The 20,076-nt window shown below is 51.4% G+C and overlaps 9 protein-coding genes across 9 annotated transcripts; 3 read left to right on the top strand and 6 right to left on the bottom strand.

The window, feature by feature from the left end:
- Positions 1-1,000: 1,000 nt before the first annotated feature.
- On the top strand, positions 1,001-1,945 carry CC1G_01309 (hypothetical protein; the record flags this gene model as incomplete). Its single annotated transcript, XM_001837345.2, has 4 exons — positions 1,001-1,141; positions 1,198-1,623; positions 1,680-1,793; positions 1,850-1,945. 4 exons carry the CDS (start codon positions 1,001-1,003, stop codon positions 1,943-1,945), a joined length of 777 nt encoding a protein of 258 aa, XP_001837397.2.
- Positions 1,946-2,323: 378 nt separating this feature from the next.
- CC1G_01308 (nucleoside transporter) lies at positions 2,324-3,930 on the bottom strand (the record flags this gene model as incomplete). Its single annotated transcript, XM_001837344.2, has 3 exons — positions 2,324-2,827; positions 2,881-3,492; positions 3,550-3,930. 3 exons carry the CDS (start codon positions 3,928-3,930, stop codon positions 2,324-2,326), a joined length of 1,497 nt encoding a protein of 498 aa, XP_001837396.2.
- A 283-nt stretch (positions 3,931-4,213) lies between these two features.
- Positions 4,214-5,462, bottom strand: CC1G_01307 (hypothetical protein; the record flags this gene model as incomplete). The annotated part of the gene is made up of 4 exons (XM_001837343.1): positions 4,214-4,746; positions 4,798-4,961; positions 5,014-5,126; positions 5,178-5,462. The coding sequence occupies 4 exons, from the start codon at positions 5,460-5,462 to the stop codon at positions 4,214-4,216; spliced, it is 1,095 nt and encodes a 364-aa protein (XP_001837395.1).
- A 237-nt stretch (positions 5,463-5,699) lies between these two features.
- Positions 5,700-8,143, bottom strand: CC1G_01306 (transcription factor; the record flags this gene model as incomplete). The annotated part of the gene is made up of 5 exons (XM_001837342.2): positions 5,700-5,771; positions 5,825-7,755; positions 7,808-7,977; positions 8,030-8,061; positions 8,120-8,143. The coding sequence occupies 5 exons, from the start codon at positions 8,141-8,143 to the stop codon at positions 5,700-5,702; spliced, it is 2,229 nt and encodes a 742-aa protein (XP_001837394.2).
- Positions 8,144-8,972: 829 nt separating this feature from the next.
- CC1G_01305 (phosphoprotein phosphatase) lies at positions 8,973-11,223 on the top strand (the record flags this gene model as incomplete). Its single annotated transcript, XM_001837341.2, has 5 exons — positions 8,973-9,056; positions 9,119-9,377; positions 9,448-9,540; positions 9,599-10,186; positions 10,240-11,223. The coding sequence occupies exons 1-5, from the start codon at positions 9,016-9,018 to the stop codon at positions 11,221-11,223; spliced, it is 1,965 nt and encodes a 654-aa protein (XP_001837393.2). The 5' UTR covers positions 8,973-9,015.
- A 308-nt stretch (positions 11,224-11,531) lies between these two features.
- On the bottom strand, positions 11,532-12,799 carry CC1G_01304 (uroporphyrinogen decarboxylase; the record flags this gene model as incomplete). The annotated part of the gene is made up of 4 exons (XM_001837340.1): positions 11,532-11,996; positions 12,055-12,557; positions 12,621-12,680; positions 12,739-12,799. The coding sequence occupies 4 exons, from the start codon at positions 12,797-12,799 to the stop codon at positions 11,532-11,534; spliced, it is 1,089 nt and encodes a 362-aa protein (XP_001837392.1).
- Positions 12,800-12,961: 162 nt separating this feature from the next.
- CC1G_01303 (hypothetical protein) lies at positions 12,962-13,956 on the top strand. Its single transcript, XM_001837339.2, has 6 exons — positions 12,962-12,980; positions 13,033-13,130; positions 13,184-13,247; positions 13,310-13,434; positions 13,492-13,631; positions 13,691-13,956. The coding sequence occupies exons 2-6, from the start codon at positions 13,054-13,056 to the stop codon at positions 13,855-13,857; spliced, it is 573 nt and encodes a 190-aa protein (XP_001837391.2). The 5' UTR covers positions 12,962-12,980; positions 13,033-13,053; the 3' UTR covers positions 13,858-13,956.
- Positions 13,957-14,084: 128 nt separating this feature from the next.
- CC1G_01302 (cytochrome P450) lies at positions 14,085-16,095 on the bottom strand (the record flags this gene model as incomplete). Its single annotated transcript, XM_001837338.1, has 11 exons — positions 14,085-14,166; positions 14,233-14,362; positions 14,419-14,429; positions 14,481-14,606; positions 14,661-14,801; positions 14,858-14,991; positions 15,055-15,068; positions 15,122-15,230; positions 15,288-15,403; positions 15,455-15,603; positions 15,665-16,095. The coding sequence occupies 11 exons, from the start codon at positions 16,093-16,095 to the stop codon at positions 14,085-14,087; spliced, it is 1,443 nt and encodes a 480-aa protein (XP_001837390.1).
- Positions 16,096-17,617: 1,522 nt separating this feature from the next.
- On the bottom strand, positions 17,618-19,790 carry CC1G_01301 (hypothetical protein; the record flags this gene model as incomplete). Its single annotated transcript, XM_001837337.2, has 22 exons — positions 17,618-17,644; positions 17,698-17,775; positions 17,833-17,963; positions 18,013-18,070; positions 18,235-18,259; positions 18,310-18,410; positions 18,462-18,501; positions 18,550-18,565; positions 18,627-18,638; positions 18,691-18,715; positions 18,778-18,812; positions 18,874-18,899; positions 18,953-18,978; positions 19,035-19,052; positions 19,107-19,116; positions 19,178-19,235; positions 19,294-19,348; positions 19,411-19,434; positions 19,485-19,528; positions 19,598-19,608; positions 19,664-19,702; positions 19,753-19,790. The coding sequence occupies 22 exons, from the start codon at positions 19,788-19,790 to the stop codon at positions 17,618-17,620; spliced, it is 897 nt and encodes a 298-aa protein (XP_001837389.2).
- Between the last annotated feature and the right edge of the window lie 286 nt (positions 19,791-20,076).

Below are 20,076 nucleotides of genomic sequence, written 5' to 3'. Positions count from 1 at the left end.
TGGAGAGGTTGACGTAGCTTCCACCTTTTTATCCCTATCTCCAGGCAAGTTTTAAATAGCTTCTGCAAACCAATTTGCTTTTTTGCCATTGGGGGACTTTTGAAGCGGGCGTCATTTCCTCAAGGTACTAGTAGATGGCTGGCAGTCATCACCATGGCCTTTGGAAGCAGGCACGAGTCAAAAGCAGAAAAGTCCCCTCCTCCTAGGAAGGTCAGGTCGAAGCGACCTGATTCTCTTATATAGGGAGACTTGAGATCCTCGAGTTCCAAGATCATCGGAGTTTGAAGCGTATCTTCCTCCACGGTGACAATGATATCGCCTGTACCGACGCCTTCGGACACGCCACCAACAAGGCTCCTGCCGCACGCAATGTTCAAAAAGCCTGTCTACCTGTATGCTTGTACAAGTGCCGAAATTTCTCTGCAATGCCTATCTACACTCTTTTGGTTCTTCCTTGAACTTGAACATAACGCTGGCACCCCCTTGGCTTGTGGTGATAGCCTTCAGAACCATCGAAACACGCGTTCGCCCAACCCTGAGGAACACTTGTCACCGCCCTCGACTACGAGTTCCAGGAATCTGTCACATCGATATTTGCCCCGCCTCTTATATTCGGCAAACAAGCTCACTCTAGCTGAGCGGTCAGCTGAGCCTCTGTTCCGACAAACAGTAGCTATAATGCTTCATGGAAGTCGATAATGAGGCAACCCCGTTTCCAAATCAGCGGATCCAGCACATAGCCAACCTAATCCGCATTCACGCTTCGACAGTATGGAGCCGTCACGGGCTTGAACGGTCTGCCTGGTTGTATCATCTCCCCCTGTTGACTCGCGTGAAGCCTCCAGGGAACCTTGAGGCTTTCGCCAAACACCACACCTCGAACACATCCTCGAGGCCGCCCGCCAGTTCGGGTCTTTCAGGTCCGTAAAAGGGGACTATAAAGTCCCTCAAGTTTCATAAACAAATCCCTTCAACATCCTTAACCACCCACTATCTCCTAATGTCGTACAGCCCTCCCTACGATGGTGGCTTTGCCCGCTCTATTTCACGGCGACCGTCCTTGCCGTACAGCGCCTACGGCGGAGGGATCCCGCCGCCAGGTGCTCCCTACAGCGATCCAGGAATGTACGGAGCGGACCCGGTAAGCACCACACAGCCCTTCTCCAGTACCCAGAGCTAACATAATAGGGATCGCAGCACTACAATCCAGGATATGGCCCGGGTGCGCTGGTGCCGATGAACCATAGGTTGACCTCAGGTAGCTGGCACCCTCCATTCTGTCAAAATGGCCCTTATAACGAAGGGCTATACTCAGGGTACGACGAAATGGACTACCGCGACGGTTACGATTACGACCCCGGCTACTCCCGGCCCATGACCCCAATGACGCCTCGCTCTCGTCGCCATTCCACCGTCTCCTTCATGCAAGTTCCACCTCCTGCAATGATGGACAACACGTACATGCGGGGTACCGGTCATCGAATCAAGTTCAAACGAAAGGGTGCTCTGATCGGTGGTATCGGCCTGGACGAAGCTCAATCACACGTTCGACTGTCGAATAATGACGCGTACAGCTATCATGACCTTCATGCAGACCGCAGGCGGATTTTGCTTAGAGTGAAGGTTTGTCTCTCCTCCTCCCCGAGTAGCGTCGCGTTGAAATGACATTATTCTTCAAGTGGTCTGGATATAACTCTATGACTTATGAAATCCCTTTGGACGGATACGACCGTCGTGTGGACCTCGAGACACTGGCGAGACGCGTTTCAAGGGCGTGCGTCCACTACCTCCAGGTAATGTGACCTTAATTACTTCTCCGCTTCCGTTGGAATATTAACGTCTTTGTCAGGCCAATGTAATCCCCATCCTCTGGGACAGAGTCGTTCTCCATCACCTAGAAGAAGTATCGTACGGTGTGTGGCAGCCAATGCTGTCTACACGTTGAGGGTGGCCGTTCAATTGGCTGGCAAACATGTGTTCAATTGGAAGTCTTACCGCAGCTTGGCCATACACCCGGCGAGGTTAACGAGAGCACTAGCACCTTGACTACGTCCAGAGACACTGGCTCAGGAAACGAGCGGCTCTAGAAGTCGCCATTATGACCACATCTTCATCCCTTATCCCATCCCATGCATACGGCGCCCACAATACGGTTCATTTATCTTTATGTCGTCCACACTGTTTTATTTCTCTACTATCCTCGCATTCATCACAACGCTGTCTAAATTAAATAAATAGTTTGTCTCAAGGGGTCCAAAGAACTAAGTACAGGGTATTGTAGTGTAAATAACGTTCCGTATCCAACAATCTAAACAGCATATCATCACGTTGTAAAAGGATTGCAGTTGCAAATGGCGGCCCTAACCGCAAAACTCGAAATACTGCCAAGGGCCAATCCACCCACCAAACAAAAGCTCGCCACGGTAGCAGCGACGTCCACATCGGCCATCCTTCCCTTCAGTCTAGGGTTGTGTTCCACAGAGGGTGCGGCCATCATGCATAGGCTCGAGACGTAACCGTTCGTCCATCCAAATGCAAGCATCAACAACATGAAAACAAAGTCAGAGTTGACAGGGGGGTCAATCTTTGCTACAGCCGACGGTCGCTGAATGTTGCACATAAGGAAAAGGGGAATGAAGAGGATACGGGCAAAGGACAAGGAGAGGAGGGCTTTCGCAGACCAGATCACCATAAAGCGGAAAGAGCACATCCATCGTCCAATGAAGTCACCCACGTTGAAGACGAGGAAGTGGATAGAGGCGAAAAGCAAGGGGTGGAAGTCGGGGTTGGTTGGTGACACTGAGATGGTGACTGGTGGGAATACGGACTGGGGTTGGGTCAGACAAACTTTGTGTAGTCCCAATACAGTATGCTACTTACCAAGGTGATCATAAAGACCGCCGCTACAGCAATTTCGTAGAGGGCATTAGCTTTAGCCACTCTGATAACGTTTGAGGCTTCCTCTGCGACTTCCGAGCGGGCGCGAGACAAGGATCTGTTCAACGGACGCCCCTCCTCGGCTCCCAACGAGATTTTGTGAGCACCTCGCTCGAGAGTACCGGCGACCCTGTCGTAGATAGGCGTTCGAACAAGCCACTCGTGCGCCACGTAGCTTCCAACCAGGAACAGGGTCGATAGCGCGAAGAAAATGAAGGCTGACCTCTCTTCAGCAGATCCGTCCCCACTGGCATCAGTCTTTTGACTTCGACCAATTGAGGTAGCGGAGCTGATCACCTGGACTCCACTGACGACTACAGCAACAGCAGCTTGACCTGCAATCATGGCTTGAACTGCTGGAGGGCCGAACAGGGACGCTACGGCGATGATGGAAGTTTGAAGGTAGCCCCCCGCTGCTGCCTGAGCTGCTCCGTTGAACAGCACAAAGGCAGCGAAAAGGCCTGGTGCAGGACGGAAGAACGTGCTTAGAGTCAAGAGAGCGTTGAGGAACAGTATCCAAAGTATCATGGCCCTAGTCCGGTGGGATGGCTTCGCCTAGTGTATGTAGAGGTCATTTCCGTGCAAAACCCAACCGTAGCGGACGGGACTAACATGTTTCGACGTCAAGGTCGCGTGTGCGAGGAAGGCAAGGTTGGAGAAGGTGAATATTGTGGTTGCATATGAACTGAAACTTGACTTGAATGAAGAGCCTTCTAATCGCGAGAGAAAGTATGGCATTGCTGTTATAATGACTGTGAGGTATATGGTCACTACCAAGTCAACGATCAGCACAATAACAACAATACCGTTCCATGGCAAAAGTACAGCGCATCCAAGGATGAAGATAATGGATTTCGTGCGTCCATCTACTAATTCAGCTGGCAAGTCTTGCGGTATTTCCTCTTCGCTAGCAGCCAAATCTATTTGCGATGTGGACGGTTCTGGCGCCTGTGGTATCGAATGGTACAGCGCTTTGGGTGAATCTGGGGCCATTATCGTGGCCATGTCGTATAAACGGGTCGTATAAACGAGGCACACTCTTGGACGATGAAGCCAGAAAGAGTGAAGAGAAAAGGGACGTGATGGTCAGAGAGCAAGGAGAGTCGTTGCTCCGGGTCCCAGGCTGTCTTAGTTTGGTCATACACCTCTCGGCTACTGCCTTTTGCAAATTCCTTCTTTGAATCTCTCTCCCAAGTCGAACCATGCAATGTCAAGGTATTAATATTAATGAAGTATATCATCTATAGCGGTAGCTAGTGGGAGAACCGGTGATTGATTACAAGCTCTTTGGGATAACCTGGTTGGGATCGCTGTCTTCAAGGGAAAGCTCAGTGAGTCTGCGCCTCTGCCTCTCCTCCTTCTGAGCCTGCTTCCTGGCCTTGCGAATCATATTGACCTCGCCGATACGGTTCTTCCACCTCATCTTCTTCACAGCCTTCTGCTCAGCAACCTTCTCCTGCCTGAGACGGTGAGCGACCTCGGCCTTGATTTCTCTCTCTGTACGACCGTCGGGGTGCTTCAATTCCTCTTGAACAGCCTCTAGGAATCGAGCCCGTTCGTTGGCCCTGCGAAGCTGCCACCTTCTCTGCTTCTTGGCGCGTGCATGAGGGTTGGAAAGCTCCTTGTTCAGATAAACTTCCAAGGGAGCACCTTCCAGAGACTGTACAGTGTAGCCAGGGTTGTACAAGGAGGTGAGGAAGTCCTGTTCGGACGGAGGGCGGGGGACCGGACCAAGCATTGATTGACTGAACCGGGGCATTTGGTACGTCAGTTGGGCGACCACCTCCCGAGGGGTGTCATAGTTGGTGGCTATAGACGGGCTTAGGTTGACAGATGAACTGAGAGGCTTTTACAACTCACGATCAGGGAGGGTAGGTTTCTCGGGTTTGGGCCAGGGAATGACAATGTCCTTTTCTTCCCAAGGAACTCGTGGCGTGGTTTTCGTTGCGAACCGCGTCCAGGCGAATCGACCTTGAAGATAGTTCCAGCGCGCCCGCGTTGCAGACACACGCTCCGCAAAGACTCTACACACGGAATAAGGGTACGAAGACTTGACACGCCAGAGTCGACACGTACGGTTTGACTTCCTTGCCAATTCCAGACTCGGAAGGAAACTCGTAGTTACCAACGAACAGCTGGCACCTTGAGTAATGGTAGTTTTTGTTCTTCGTCACATCAGAGTCGGAAGTCTGGAGAACATAGATTCAGTAGCGGGAGCCATACACCGGAATAAGACATACGTTGACAGCACCCTTGACGAACACCCTGTTACTGAGCCGGTTTATGCTGAGAACTTCATGAAGGGTGTTTGACTTGTCTCCTCTTAGACGAATTTGGTCTCCTGGCACGATATTCCAGCATCGAATGCGGTCTCGTGTTCGAACAGACTTGAGCTTCGGGTCTTGAAGGGATCGTCGGTGCCGCCATGCCTTGGGAATGGGAAGGAGGTGGTTGAAGTTTGTGAGGTATGGGCTCGTCGTTGTCGCGTCGATGGCAGCGCGGCGAGTAAAGTATTTGAGCGACATGGCTGTCGACTCTGACCGTTACCTGGCGAGAAGACAAGACGCGAAACGAAAGCCAGCAGAACGCCCGAAATTTTGTGTCACGTGATCAGCTTCACGCCCCTGTCCACCTCCGGTCTTCGCCAAGTCAATCCTTTATTCGTTACAACCAAAAGTACATGTTGGTACAAGGGAAAATAAATACGTCCTGCGGCAGTTACGAATAAGATAGCCCAAGCATCATCCCAATTTAGTCTATTCCTATCCCGTCTGCTGGCCCTTTGAGCCGCTCCAGGTAGCAGATGTCGAGCTGGGATCTTCAGCTTCGAGTGTCTATCAGGGCAGATGTTAGTTCCAGTGATCAGCAGATGAAGAGATTTACACACCTCCAGAAGCATCCCCAGCACGGAATCAATCTCTAGCGGCTCAAGTCCACCACATCCAGCTGCTATTAGCCGTCGATAATCGCTCATTCGCCCGCTAGTACCGGCTTCAGCTTGGAACGTGACCAGTTCGTCAAACATAGCTTTCCGTCGTTTCCTCGACTGGGACACCTCCTCCCTCAGCGCCTCGCATTGTTTCCGAAGCTCTTCGGGGTCGGTAGGGATGTTGGAGTACAGTTCAACCAAGTCAGAAACCTCTTCCTGCTGCACCTGGGCTTTTCGCTTGCCCTTGTTCTTGTCGCCATTCGACCCGGAATCAGAGTCACCATCTTCGTCCACGGTGTACGAGGTGGTGGCTGGTGTTAGTACGAGGTCCCCGTTCGCTGCATCTCGGATGACTTTCTCGCGCGTCTCCTCGTCTTTGATCCACTTCTCGAACCCCAGCCGATACCTCCGTCCCATCTTATCCTGCAAAGCGTTCTCCAAGTCTGCTAAGCGCTGTTTCGCCTGTGAGAGGCCTTCGGCTTGCTGGCGCAGCTGAAGAACCGTTCTTTGACTCTCCAAAATCTCTGCTTGGATATTAGTCAATAGCGCTTGCGCCTGTGCCATGTCTCGTTCCTTGTCGCGCAGCTCCTGATCAAATGAGGCCGCGAGGCTGTCTAACATAGACGCCATATCGTTCACACATCGTGTACTCGCCTTTTGAGCTGCTGCAGAATAATGGAGTGGAGGTCGGTCGTGGTTGGCAGGCGCAAACGAGTAAGTCGAAGGTGCACCAGGAGGAGGATACGCGACCTGCGCATTGCGGTACGACATAGCCGCGACCCTGGAAGAAGGGGCTGGAGAGGATCTAAACCGTTCATCCTCCAAGATGTAGTCCTCCGCATTCTTCCCGTCGTGGTTGTTAATTTTAGGGTCGGCTCCATGGTCGATAAGAAGCTTGACTAGACGCTTGCTGCGACAGCGCGCCGCCATAGTGAGCGCGGTTTCTCCATCTTCGTCCTGGAAATTGATGACGTCCGCCAATTCCTTGGGATAGTCCGCGAGTCGAGTGAGAATTGTTTCCATGTAGTAACGCGCTGCATGTGTTTTCCCCTTCGACATCGCAACGTCCACGACGTGATGGAAGACGGTCCGATTCGAATTGTCGATATTGAGCGTGGAGCGGTGCAGCAGTTCGTAAAGTTCAGGGAATTTGCGGACATCGTAATTGTTCGCGAACATCACACTTCGCATCAACGCGGTTTGGCCGGCTTTGTTGACCTTGAAGATGTCGGCTCCAGCGGAGAGTAGAAGTTTCACTATCCGGATTCGTCCCATTGCGCAAGCCCAGTGCAAGGAGGTGTGCCCATCGTCGTCGATTGCCATGTTGGGATCGAAGTCTGGCGGCGGGGTGATGAGAATGGGAGGTATTTGATTCGTGTCTGAGATGAAGTATTCGAGGATTTGATCACCATACGACCGTGGATCTCCCATCCCATTGTGTCGTGAGGCGTCGTCGTCTTCGTCGTATCGGTCGTTACTTTGGCGGTATCGATTTCTGCCCCCGCTTGATGGACCGTCCAGGCCGTTGGAGTGGTAAGTGCCGGGACTGTGTATGGGAGAAGGTGTTCGCGAACTTGACGATGCTTCGGAAGGCGAAGGTGTCATAGAACCGTCTTCAGAGCCTCGAAGAGAATGCGTATCGTGGTCAGATTCCTCTCCCACTCCGTCTGCTACCTGTTTTCTCGTTGATCTCGTGTTGATCACAGCCGCTGAAAGGTCGGTGGTCAATGGCTTACGCACTGGCCTGTTGCCGGCGGTGGCGACTAGATGCTTTGGGGCGAGGGGCGGGCTTTTGGCAGCAGGGGTAAACTCGATAATCGGACGCAACAGGTGTTCGCAGTTGTACTGTTTGGCGAGCTGCATACCGCGCTCGAGAGGAATCCACGTGCCTGGAAGGGCTTTGTTCAGACGTCCAAGACGAGGAGAGAACGAAAGACCCACCTTGATATTTGCCGTACCCTCCCTGGACCTTTTCGTGTTCGCCCTTCTGTACTTCGCGTTCCAAGACACGGGTTCTCTGCGGTTTGTCAAATCCAGCCACCTTCAGGATTTGCGTCGCGTTCAACCACGAGTCCGAGCGGCGTCGCATTACCGCGACCCCTTTACACATCCTGCGCATTCGGTTAGCGAATGGGCCAGGCTTTATTCTGATATAGCGCATACATCTCGTAGACGGGAATCCCGCTGTAGGTAGCCTATTGAGAGGAAATGGGGTCAGAACTCGATGTCGTGGAATACCCGAGGTCATCGTACCTTGAAAATCTGCGCTTCTGGCATCGCGGGCGAGTTCGTGGAGACTGACTGGTTCTGGTGGTTAAATAGGTCTCAGTCACGGCAGTCAAATGCTCCTACTCAAGGTAGAGAGCGTTGAGGAAGATGAACAAGCAGCTGTCAGCAGTCGCAATGGTGGCCGTCGTTCAGGACGGTCGCTGAGCAAACTGACGGCCTTGGGTTGTGTGACGCGTGAAACAACAACAAATACACACGCTCCCAGACCCCGACACTTAGGGGCCTCCGAGTCTGCACCGCTTTCTGTGTACAGTTTGTTTCTCTCGTACTCATCTCTACTTGAAATAAATTTAATAGGGAGCCTCAGTACTTCATGCGAACCCTCCGTCCACCCCTTTGTAATCGCAGGTAGGCCCACCCAGGCCTGGCCAGACGGGCGTCTAGCGGGTCGTCTTTCTACTTAGGATCGCGATCTTCTGACTGTTTCCCAATCCACGGTCCCTATTCAGATTAAAGGACATCGTCGACGCGTTCTCCGGTACTTCATTGAACGCGACAGCCCGCGTCGCGATCGCTGCGGTTCAATCTGCTCTCCCAGGCGGCGATGCTCCTGCCAGCCAACCTCGAGGTAGGCCAGCTTCAGCCATACCCTTGCAGGTATATACTTCTTTATTGACCCGGATTTCTGTTTCCTTCCACAATCCACACGGCACAGCAGGATAGTTAGTTTAAGTATTACTTACGATTTGGACGACGGAGGCTGCAGACAAATAGAGACAAGCAACGGCCTCACGTGCTCTGCGTGCGCCCAGCCGATGCACGGTTGTTGGACCTGAACCAAACGATTTCTCGTCGTTCCCCTCCAATTCCTCACTGTCTTTTGCTATCGACGCGCTCTGTCTAGACTCACTCCGTCACAAATGGCTCTAAACTGCGAGCCTTTGTGCTGTTTCAGCGAAAGGTGCGCAGTTCTCCTCTATTTCAACCTGAAGATGGCCACTGAGCAGCCTTCATTGTTCTCAGATTATACTTTACTACATTTCCACACCCCCCTCCAACCCCAAACTCTCTGAACCGTCTCGCGTCAGAATCAGGGATACAACCGCCGCTTCGCTCACGGTCTCGTGAAGACCCCAAAGCATGTCCCAAAGATGAAGATGTACCCTATTACTTCTTCACCATCGACGACCAGCTCTTGTACCTATCTTTCTATAAAGATTGGGGACCTTTGAACCTCGCGCAGGTCTACAAGGCCTGCATCCTGATACATGAATTGCTGGAGGTGCGTACTCAAAAAAGCCAGCCCTCCGCGTGCCACCCAACACGTGTTGTTGACAAAATGGTGTTTATAGGATAAGGAACTGGCCAACCACAGGCTCGTCCTATACTCATCGAGTAACCCCAAGCGCAAAGCAAATGCCGCGCTCCTGATGGCTCTCTATGTGGTAAGTTGCCCAACATTAAGCCCAAATTGCCTTTGGCCATTCATATGCACTTCAACAGATGATCGTGCAACGCCGTGCGCCTTGGGAAGCGTTCCATCCAATAGCAGAGCTCGAGTTCATGCCCTTTAGAGACGCTGGAAAGGGCCCTTCAGATTTCAATCTAAATATCCAAGACTGCCTTTGGGGAGTATGGAAAGCGATGCAACACGGTCTTTGCGACATGAACGAGTTCAGTGTCGAGGAGTACGAGTACTACGAGAAAGTGGAGAACGGAGACTGGAATTGGTTAACCCCGGGATTCATTGCGTTCGCGTCACCCAACGACCCCAATTACATCCATGCCCGGAAGGACATTCACGATTCGCCAGGTCTATCGCGCTCGACGTCTGGTAGCAGTAACCTGGCTCTCCAACGCAAACTACCGACAACCTTCCAGAACTGCCTCGACTACTTCCAAAAGCGAAACATCAAACTGGTCGTGCGACTCAACACAAAGTTATACGACAAGAAAGCCTTTCTTGATGTCGGAATCGATCACCTGGAACTATACTTCGATGATGGAACAAACCCCACGGACGAAATTGTCCGAACTTTCCTGGACGTCTCCGACCGCATTATTGAAAGTGGTGGTGTCGTTGCTGTTCACGTAAGGATTTCCTTGTGGCTTTCTCATGAGCTACGGTGTTGAGCCCTTTCAAGTGCAAAGCAGGTCTCGGTCGAACTGGTACCCTCATTGGTGCTTATTTGATCTGGAAGTACGGCTTCACAGCAAGCGAAGCTATTGCTTTCATGCGTATTGTGCGCCCTGGTAGCGTGGTCGGTCCACAGCAGCAGTACATGTATTTGAAGCAGCTGGAGTGGACCAAGTGGGCGGCCCTAGACGAGTTGAAAAAACAACAACTCAAAGACAATACCACACCACCCTCTACGGCCGTTGCAGCACCTGCTACACCGCCTGCCGAATCCGACGAAGAGATGGAGAACCGCGAGGGGACGCCACCGATGAATACCGTTTCATTACCCCCAGTTACCCCGAGTCGACATGTTGCTGTGGCTGCTGCCAAGGCCAAGGCCATTCCCGCACCTGGCCAACCACGGAAAACCCCGAACGCGAAGCGTGTCGCCCAAGTGTTAGAGGACGACGAAGACGAAGAAAACGACGTGCTACCTTCCCTCGACCTTGTCCCTGCCGCCAAGAAGGCTAGGACCTCAAATCCAAGGACAGTGACGAGCTCGGAGCAGATATCACGAGTGACGAGATCTGGAGTGGACCGGGCCAATCCCAGAAAAGCTGCTGCTCCAGCACGTCCACCTGAGTCACCTGTCAAGAACGCTCGCCAAGCTCCCAACAAGATCCCTCGCCTCGCCCCTACAACCAGACCCAACACTAGAGCTGCAGCTAACGCCGCACAGCAACTCCAAACACGCACCCTGCGTAACGCAGGGCCGTCACCAGCGCCGTCCCGTCTACCCACTTTAATCCCCAAGAAACACCAAGCTACCCTCAGCGAGTCCAATCCCGTGGCGGCTACCAAGAAGAAGGCCGCAGCTGGATCTCCTGATGCATGGGTAAACAACAACCCAGCAGCCGTCGTCGTCCCAGCATCCAAATCCGCTCGGCCTGGTCTGAGACCAGTTCGAAGACGGAGAAGCAGTTTCAGCAATGCTGATATTGTTGCATGATACTCGTCTTTAAACCCTATATGACACCATATCTTTGATATTTCTGGGCTTTCCTGGCGTCGTGCATTGTATTCAGCTTTTTGTATCGTACTTTCGTTCATCAAGGTTTGATTGTACGTTAGTGCTTATACGAGGATGTCGCGATTACCTCATGTTCGTTCCAACATTTTCATCGTTCTCTCCTCCATCCATTGACTTGCATCTTTAGCATGATTACTGTATTTTTACAGGACGTTGACAATACATTCGAGCACCTCTACACAAGGATCCGGTATCGTGTGGTTATTTATTTATCTACTTCGACTTATCTAACCGCTGCTTGAGTATTTGTGGACACATTCCAAGAACCATCGCATGTCTTCAGGATCGACTCCAGGAGTAATACCATGTCCAAGGTTTGCTATCCATCCACCCTTCCCTGAGAAGGCGGCAGACATGCGCTTGACCGTTTGCTCAATGGCTTCTCTACCGCCATAGAGCACGTTAGGGTCCATGTTGCCTTGAAGGGCGACCTTGTCCCCTACTATGCGACGAGCTTCGGCGGGATCGATGCACCAGTCGAGTCCTAGAACATCGTAGCCGGATTCATCAGCGAGCTTCTTCAACGCGTAATTGGCACCCTTCGCGAAGAGAGTGAGAGGGACATCCGGTAAGCCTGCTTCCGCCAGGCGTTGTCGAACGGTTTTGGCGATATATTGGAGAGTAGGGAAGGAGAAGCGGTCGAAATCGTGCGGAGACAGCTCGCCTGCCCATGAGTCGAACACTTGGAGAAGCTGATAGTGGTGAAGCATCAGTATGCCGTTTTAACGCAAGGTACGAGCAGGGGCTTACCTGAGCACCCGCTTTAACCTGTCCAACCAGGAAATCAACACACACGACTGCGATGCGATGGAGCAGAGCCTTGGACTCCTCGGGGTACTTGAAGAGCCATGTTTTGGCCTTTTGCAAGGTCTTGCTTCCTCCACCTTCAATCATGTACGAAAAGAGCGTCCAAGGAGCCCCGCAGAACCCGATCAAGGGCACGACACCTTCGAGCCCCTTGCGAGTTTGAGTGATCGCTTCGAAAACGTATCCCAGCTCTTTGTTGACATCAACCTCTTTTCTGAGTTTCTCCACGTCCGCTGGTACGTCAAGGGGTTCGGGGAAGGATGGACCCGGGTTCATGAGGACCTCCATGCCCATCGCTTGTGGGACGACGAGGATGTCGCTGAAGATGATTGAGGCGTCCAAGAGGCCCTTGTAGCGACGAATAGGCTGCAGGGTCACCTCCATGGCGAGGTCTGGAGTCCGGCAGACTTCGAAGAACTCGTGCGATTTGCGCACCTCCCGAAATTCTTTATGACAAGGGGGAACATCAGGGATTTACTCATGGTGTTTCTCTGGTAAAGTGTGTTTACCAGGAAGATAACGGCCTGCCTGCCTCATTACCCAGACAGGTGCCCGTTCGGTCTTTTCGCCTAGAAAAGGATTAGCCTGAGATATGTGTATGATGCCCTCTTGGAATTTGGAGCATACCTCGGGCGGCACGGAGGAGGAGATCGTTCTGGAGCGGGGGGAATTCGGTGGTGGAGGTCATGGTTGCGGGTCAAACTGCGATCTTTGGTTTTACGAAAGGAAATGGCCATCGTGGACTCGATGTAGAAAAGACAAATCACATCGGGAGAGGGTTATCACGTGTGGTTATCTAAATTACGACTCGGACGCGGTACTCATCTCCTCAGACCTTTTGTTCTCTGACAGTCATCTCAGTTACCACCGTGAGCAGATTTAAGTTTATGCGCGTCGGTAAGCTCTAATGCCCTACTTTAGGCTGGAAGTCGGCAGGCCCAAATGTCTTCTAGCGCTAGCGGAACGGATGCTCCAGTTTCTCAACCCATGTCTCTCAATGCAGAAGCAATCGTCGCAGAGTATGACACGCGGCCCTGAAACTTACTAAACCGCGACCGACTCACCCATTCAGTTTCAAGGCGTCCGGCGAGTTCGAGAAGCTCAAGACCGAGATTCATAGTCAATTCATGAGCGATGTACGCGTTTACCGCGCCTAGCACGTCCTCGTCTGAATCCTTCAATTGACCACGCCTCGAAGGAGTTTCTGGGTGCCCTTAGGAACCAGATACAAGAGATAGTCAAAAGTCGCATTCAGAATGACGAAATGCTGACCTACATGCCACAAGCGCATGCGCTGGACGACTTGCAGCAGAATATCAACAGGTGCGAGCTATCTTCTCCCTCTCATCCCCTAACAACCAGGCTGATTGGTTGCACCAGGGATGGAGTCGTCGACCGCTTCATAACCGAGGAATACCTCACCAAGCTCTTCAGCGAAGAAGCTGTCTCTAATCGCCTCCGCGATTCACTAGAAAATATTATCAAGGCCAAGATGGAGGCGCTCAAAGGGTCTACCAACAGTTCGTTCTTGCTCATTAATGACCATTGACAACATCCGCTCATTTCTTCGCATCGTTAGAGCCAGAAGCGGAAGCCAAAAACGAGCAAAACCCTCCAAAGTCCGGTCCTGATCCTTCTCCGGAGAAAACAGAAGATGGGACTAAACCGGATGGTCTACGAGTTTCAGATGCCATGGAAATCGATCCAAAGCCAGATGGTACGGCAGAGCCCTCTCAAACCACGTAGCAAACCCCAGACCTAAGCTCTTTGAGTGCTGTGACTTGCCTAAGTCTTCTATCGAACTTCACACTTCTCTATTACATTATACGTCCAGATTGCACGAATGTACAGCGGTTTCCCCTAAGTTACGATCGAAAAATACAACCCCGTCCCCGCAAGGCATGTAAAGTACAGTACTGTCAAGATAAGATAATGTAAGGAATAAGATTTACCGAGATTTCGAGATACTTCTACTAGTTTACATCCTCGGATTGGATGAGAAAGACAGCTTTTTCCGAACGAGGCCTAATCGAACATTTGAAGGGCTTGGGATGGCTGAGATTCAAGTAAATGTCAGTACAAGGACCGTCAATCGACAGTGGCCAGTGTCCGAAGACCAACCTAATTGTGCCCGTCGTGTTCTCGTGGACAGGCTCGACAATGACGCCGTTCTCTATACGTTTAGAAATATCCACAACTGCCAATGTGGTGGCGCACATGATGAAGAGGGTTGTATCTGCCAAATGGGCTCCTGTGAAAAAAAGATGAGCAGCCGCTCTTCGGTTCATGAGTCACAGTGACAATCACCGGGACAGGTTCTACGACTGGTCAGAGCAAGGAAGAGTGAAATGGCACGAGTGGATGCTCACCGTCTCCCAAAGCCAAAGCAGATGTCCCTCGGATCAGGCTCAGCTGCTCGGGTCTCAGAACTGAGGAACCGATCCGGATTGAAGACCATAGGGTCTCGATATGTCCGTGGATCATGAGTTATCTTCCTGTAAAAGGTCGATCACCCAATGCAGCGAAGGGAAATACAACATCAGACTAACCAAACATTAGGGATGACCAAAGATCCTTTAGGGATGAGATACCCGTCGTGCACGTCGTCCTGCATGACACGGTGGGGAACGGCTTTAGAAGGGGGAGAGATGAGCGAGGTGGCGGACATCCAGATAGCGAGGCGTCCGAACCTGTTGGCACGACCGAGTTCCATCTGAGGACTTCCTTTACCAGTGCGTTCAGATACGGAAGCCGTTCCCGATCCGCAAACCCAGGTAATCTATCGGTCCCGATGACAGCGTCGATCTCCTGTTGGGCCCTTTTCGCGACGTGAGGGAACATCGTCATAGCCAGGAAGAACGCGTAGAGCGCAGAAACAGTCTAGAGATGAAACGAGTTGTGAGCATCGCGAATAGAAGTTGACCCTCGGGGTGAAAGGCGTACGGTGTCAGCTGCACCTGTACGAACATTGTCAAAATGGCCGAGAGCAAAGGCAGGCGAGCAAGTTTACCTGAGTAAAGGCTCGCGGCACTCCATTTTAGATCAAACAGCTCCTCTTGGGTCATGTTCTTATTTTCGAGCATGACTGACGTGAAGGAGGGCTGCGCGACCCCGGCGGCCTGGATGAGTTTTTGTCAAATATCGCCATCACTAGAACCAGAGACATCTGGGCCTACCATCTGCTGTTGTACGAATGCGAAGGGCTGGTCTACCATCTGCGAAAGGGTCTGGGACCAAACACACGCCCTTCGACGGAAGCCGGCGCCAGGGAACCATGTAGGGAGGTGGCGAACTGTGACTCCATAAGCAAAAAGACACTAAAGCACACACAAAGTAGACTTACGAGCGGGGATCACATCGACTAGGTGGCCTCCAGGGGCAGTGGCAAGTGCAAACTGCTCGGTAGCGCGTTCAGCGAGCTCCACGAATGGGTCACGAATCTCCTTCACATCATATCCATGTGAAACCTTGAGGATGACCGATCCAACCGTCCTAGCCAAGTGCTCAAAGTTCAAAGGTCTTTACTCGGAACAATCGGTAGTCTGACACTTACCATCGTATATGCGAAGCTAGGTCATCTGGTTTTGCAATTAGTTTCTGCAAAAAACGCCGCATCTCGCGCTCTTCCAGAGGCAAAAAGCGCTTCATAGCATGAAAGCTGCCAATGGATTGATGGAAGAATTTCCGGTATCGTCGAAAACGGTCGCCATAAGGAAGCAACACAAGTGTGTTCTTCCATCCGACTAACTCGCCGCCCATTTGAAGTACGGGTCGATCGGAGTAGATGGCGCTCTTCTTGTCCAACATTTCGAAAGCAGCCTTGGCAGAGTTGAGTATGATCAAGGGTTGGCCTAGTACCGTAATGGAGCAAATATCGCCTGCATATTGGTAGATCAGGAGGGGACGAATGAAGCAGGAGGAACGACACGTGCCCCATTGTTCACCCCATCGTGCAAAGGTGAGCCATTCTTGTTCGGCAGGCATGTCCAAGAGATTTCCTATTAATGGAAGGCCTTTGGGCCCCGGTGGTAAGGGGCCCCGCGCCCCAGAGAATATAAACCGCTTCAACAGAAACAGTAGTACAAGAATGACGAGGAAGCCAGCGTATAGTGGACACGTCAGCGCCATGGTGAAGGGAGGGTCGAGGAGGAAGGAAAGGGCAATGGAAATTTTGAATACAGCGGTGTTGAGCACCCTGGAGATTTTAAGTAAAATTATCAAGCTCCATGGCCAGCAATTGGAATAGGATCAATCCCAATCTGGTTTGGGCAACTGTGATGTTGAACCTTCGAAGAAAGCTCAATGCTTGAAAGAAGTCCGCGGTGTGGTACCTTGCCATTCTAGATATGGTTAGCACACGGCCACGAGGCGGAAAAAGACGTTACTAGGGTGCGATTTACATACTTTCAGCATTCCGGTGCAAATGAATTGCCTGCAGAAGCTTAAGGTAATCTGCTGATATCCCGGCTGAAGGTCTCAAGGTCCCAAAGAATCCTGTTCCGCCAAAACCGTACCTCTGGGGGGTCCGCCGCAGACCTGGAACTTCGCCCAACAGGCCCTTGTGAGAGGTCCACAGCACGCTGCACGGTGCTGTAAGGATTTGCAAGAAGGGTGCCTTGAGGCTACGAGAGCCTTTCGATGGCATTTCGACTGATCAGCAGCCGGTTGCGGTCGAGCTGCTGAGTTTGTGCGAAGGACCTTCAATAAAGCAAATTCATTGCTAGATTCCCAATGGTGTTCATCATTACCTTTAAGTTTTCGTGACAGCCCGCAAAGATTCACTCACCATAGCCATGTGTTGGAAACATGGAATTCTTCTGCAGAGTGTGGAATTTGACCCGTGTCTACTTGCGCTCTGCGAGCAGTGTGGAGGAGGTGTCATGATCGGCAAGAAGAAACGACCAAAGCTCGTCAGCGATTCCGATACCCATCCTCTTGCGACCGGCCAAATGAAAACCTATTGTTCACTAAGCTTTGGCGACGGTTGTCATCAGAGATGGCTGTAAGAACTAAGTTAAGCCCGCCAGTACGGGTAAGATGTCAGATGGGATCCGACTGTGCGAAGCCGTAGGTATTGGGCGTCCAGAAGCTGGGCTACGTGGTGGGGTCAGTACAGTTTCCATGCATCCAAGAATGTTTTTCCGAGTCAAGTCAACGAGCCTAAGCAGGTTTAAAGGGGTGTAGAGAATGAACTGGCGGACTGGTTCACCGAGGTTCCAGGAGAGGTGACGGTTAATTAGAGGCAACCGCCGAGCGTTGTGCCATCACATATACGCGGCGGGGTTGAAGGACATCTCGTCTTCACTCCATCGAGAGGTATGTATGCAAGGTATTATTGACAAAGTGCAATTACAAGAAAGCGACTGGACTCCACAGTCGCTAAGGTATATAAAAATACAGCTCCGGGGCATGGTTCCTCCAAGATGAGCAACGAATATGTTACATACAATATATGCGAAAGGATATAGGATGGCCTTAGATGAGGGTTCGTGACGTCCGTGCAACACTAAAACGAGCCGTCAGTTACGGCTGACTTGAAAAGCAGGATTAGAGCGAGAGAAATCCGAGAGGTAAGGATGCGCGTACTTCAGGTTCTTGAGTTTGACTTTCAGTAGCAGGGAACTCCTGCATTGTATCAATCTTGATGGAAATATTCGTAGGCCGCTGGATGACACATGTGTCAGGATTTTTTAGCTCCAAGGACTCAACAGGAATGCGTACGCTCGATGTCAGTGGCCTAGAACCTGATTTCGGGAATGATTGAAGAGAGAAGGAAAGTTCGTCACTGTCTTCACCAAGGCCCCGTATACTCTTTCGAGCATTCAATGTGGCAAGAACAGAATTGCTATACACTACGAAGAGGATTAGCACAGGGGTCAAGGCAGACAGGAAGCGACGTACAACGCCCGATGCTGAAGTAGAAGGCGACATAAATAAGGGTCTGACCCCATGCCAAAATCTGCACAACGAAGTTAGTTTCGCGTTCGCAACGCGAGTGGGTCGGCGCACCGAAACCAAAGAACCAATTGCACAAAGGCTGGTCAGAAAGCCAGTGCTGACGGTAAATAATATCTACTACTCGTCAAATAAATGAACGGAAGGGGAAGATATGTGTGGACATACCAGTCTACTAATCATAGAGTCTGACCTGAAGCGCAACGTGAGCATGCAAGTCGGATAGTAGGGGAAGAAACACACTTCTTGAAACCTGTCCGCGATCTCTGAAGGAAATAGAACAGCGCTCCTGCGATGACAACATCGGCCACAACGCCGATGATGTTCACCGAGATTGAAAGTCCCTATATTGCACATTGAGACATCCTGACGGTTCGACGTAAACAGGGGCCCACTTTCAAACTTCCAAGGTCTTCCCAAGTCCGAAGCTTCAGCCTGGCGAGAACAATTAGCACATACTTACCGGGAGTGACTGAGGCTTACGACTCGACGGTGAATGCTAATAAAAAGAATAAAGTCCGTTACTGCTGCAATCAAGGTACACTCGCGAGCAGACCTACCAGCTGAGCAAGCTGTCACTCAAAGTTAAGCTCAGTGTTTGGCGAAGATCATCGGGAGACGCACCGAATTCAGCAAGAACCAGAAGCGACTAAATGCGATAGCCGGGTGAGTGAGAATGCAAGAAGCGCGGGAGGGCAGTGGGGCACTTACAATGACTACCGTGAGCGGAATGTTCTCGTCACTCACTGTATCGCAAGTCGTAGAGGGAATCTAAATGTGCGCATGCAGAGCTCGGAGTTCACTCACGTTTCCAAACGCGCAAGGTCAGAAAGCTGGATGCGAAAAGCGGTCAGTATGCGAAGAGGAAGAAGGAAGGTCGATGTACCCTTGAACAAGTAATCCAATGAATCCCTACCAAAGACCATCGAATCATTAAGGCACCCTGGAAGAAGAGCTTGTGAACGCACGTTGAATAGGACCTCGAGCTATTTCCAGACGGATGAGCGGCGTTCTTTTAAATCAAAGGCGAGATCGCCTACCAAGATGCTCCTGTGTCATGCCAATATAAGCGCCTGATGAAGAAGGGAGGCACAAAGGGAAATAGACCAACCAAACGAGGCGATTGAGAATGGAGGGGTTGTTGTAGTTCGTTATCACGTAGTAATAAACTGCCCAATGTAGGTGTCTTCAGGAAGCCGACGCAGTTGAAGAGCTAGAAGAACGAACCGGTGTGTGAGATGAGTATCTGGTGGATGGTGTCGAACATCCACACGGCTCCGACCTGCGGGTGGGGTTTTCGTCAGGCGGGACAGTGGCCGTCATCGGAACTCAGTATGTGCTCACCAAAGATTTAATGTACCAAACATCCTGGGGCATTCAACAGCGAGGCCAACTTGCAAGAGTGCTAGTAGCCATACCTTCCGGTAATGGTTGAAGTAATACCAGGTCTGAACGCAAGAAACTGGTTTAAAACAAGGACGTTCAGCTGGCGATTTGACAGCTATACCTGGCAAAAAAAAAAAAGACTTACCGCCGTAAAGACTGTCGAGAAGGCCGATTACGCTGGTCCAACTCTATACTGTAAAAATTTACTTACACGGATGCACAGATAACTCCAATCATAGAGGCCCCCATCCTACCAGCCCGACGGTAAGAGTATGTCACAGAACACAGCGGTCGACATACGTGTTGTCCACGACCAAGCGGTCCTGGAGAGCGGACATGTCCTGTTGACTGACTGGGAGGCTCCGGAGATGAGGGGAGGGGTTGAAGGGACGCCGTCAAGACCTGATAGCAAGGACTTAAAAAGCGTAACACGCATTGAAGAAGATGCATGAAGAATCATCCTTGGATGACCTTCATTTAGTCTGCTTGCGTCCACAACGCGGAGGTAAACAGCATTACCATCGACCTTCGGGGCGCATTCTCTGGGAACGCTTCTTTCCTTGAGGTGTAACGCCATCCAGGCCCCGGCGTACAAATAGACCATTTGGGAGGATCAGAAGGGCG

This window comes from Coprinopsis cinerea, assembly GCF_000182895.1.
Source record: "Coprinopsis cinerea okayama7#130 chromosome 5 map unlocalized cont3.5, whole genome shotgun sequence".
In the NCBI taxonomy this organism is placed as follows: domain Eukaryota; kingdom Fungi; phylum Basidiomycota; class Agaricomycetes; order Agaricales; family Psathyrellaceae; genus Coprinopsis; species Coprinopsis cinerea.
This window is presented reverse-complemented; position numbering and strand designations above follow the sequence as displayed.

Excerpts from the sequence above, each read along its gene's own strand:
- CC1G_01303 (XM_001837339.2), top strand. The coding sequence starts at position 13,054 with ATGTCTTCTAGCGCTAGCGGAACGGATGCTCCAGTTTCTCAACCCATG. Across the intron at positions 13,248-13,309 it reads ATAGTCAATTCATGAGCGAT|GAGTTTCTGGGTGCCCTTAG; the intron begins GTACGCGTTTAC and ends CACGCCTCGAAG. Across the intron at positions 13,632-13,690 it reads GCTCAAAGGGTCTACCAACA|AGCCAGAAGCGGAAGCCAAA; the intron begins GTTCGTTCTTGC and ends TCGCATCGTTAG.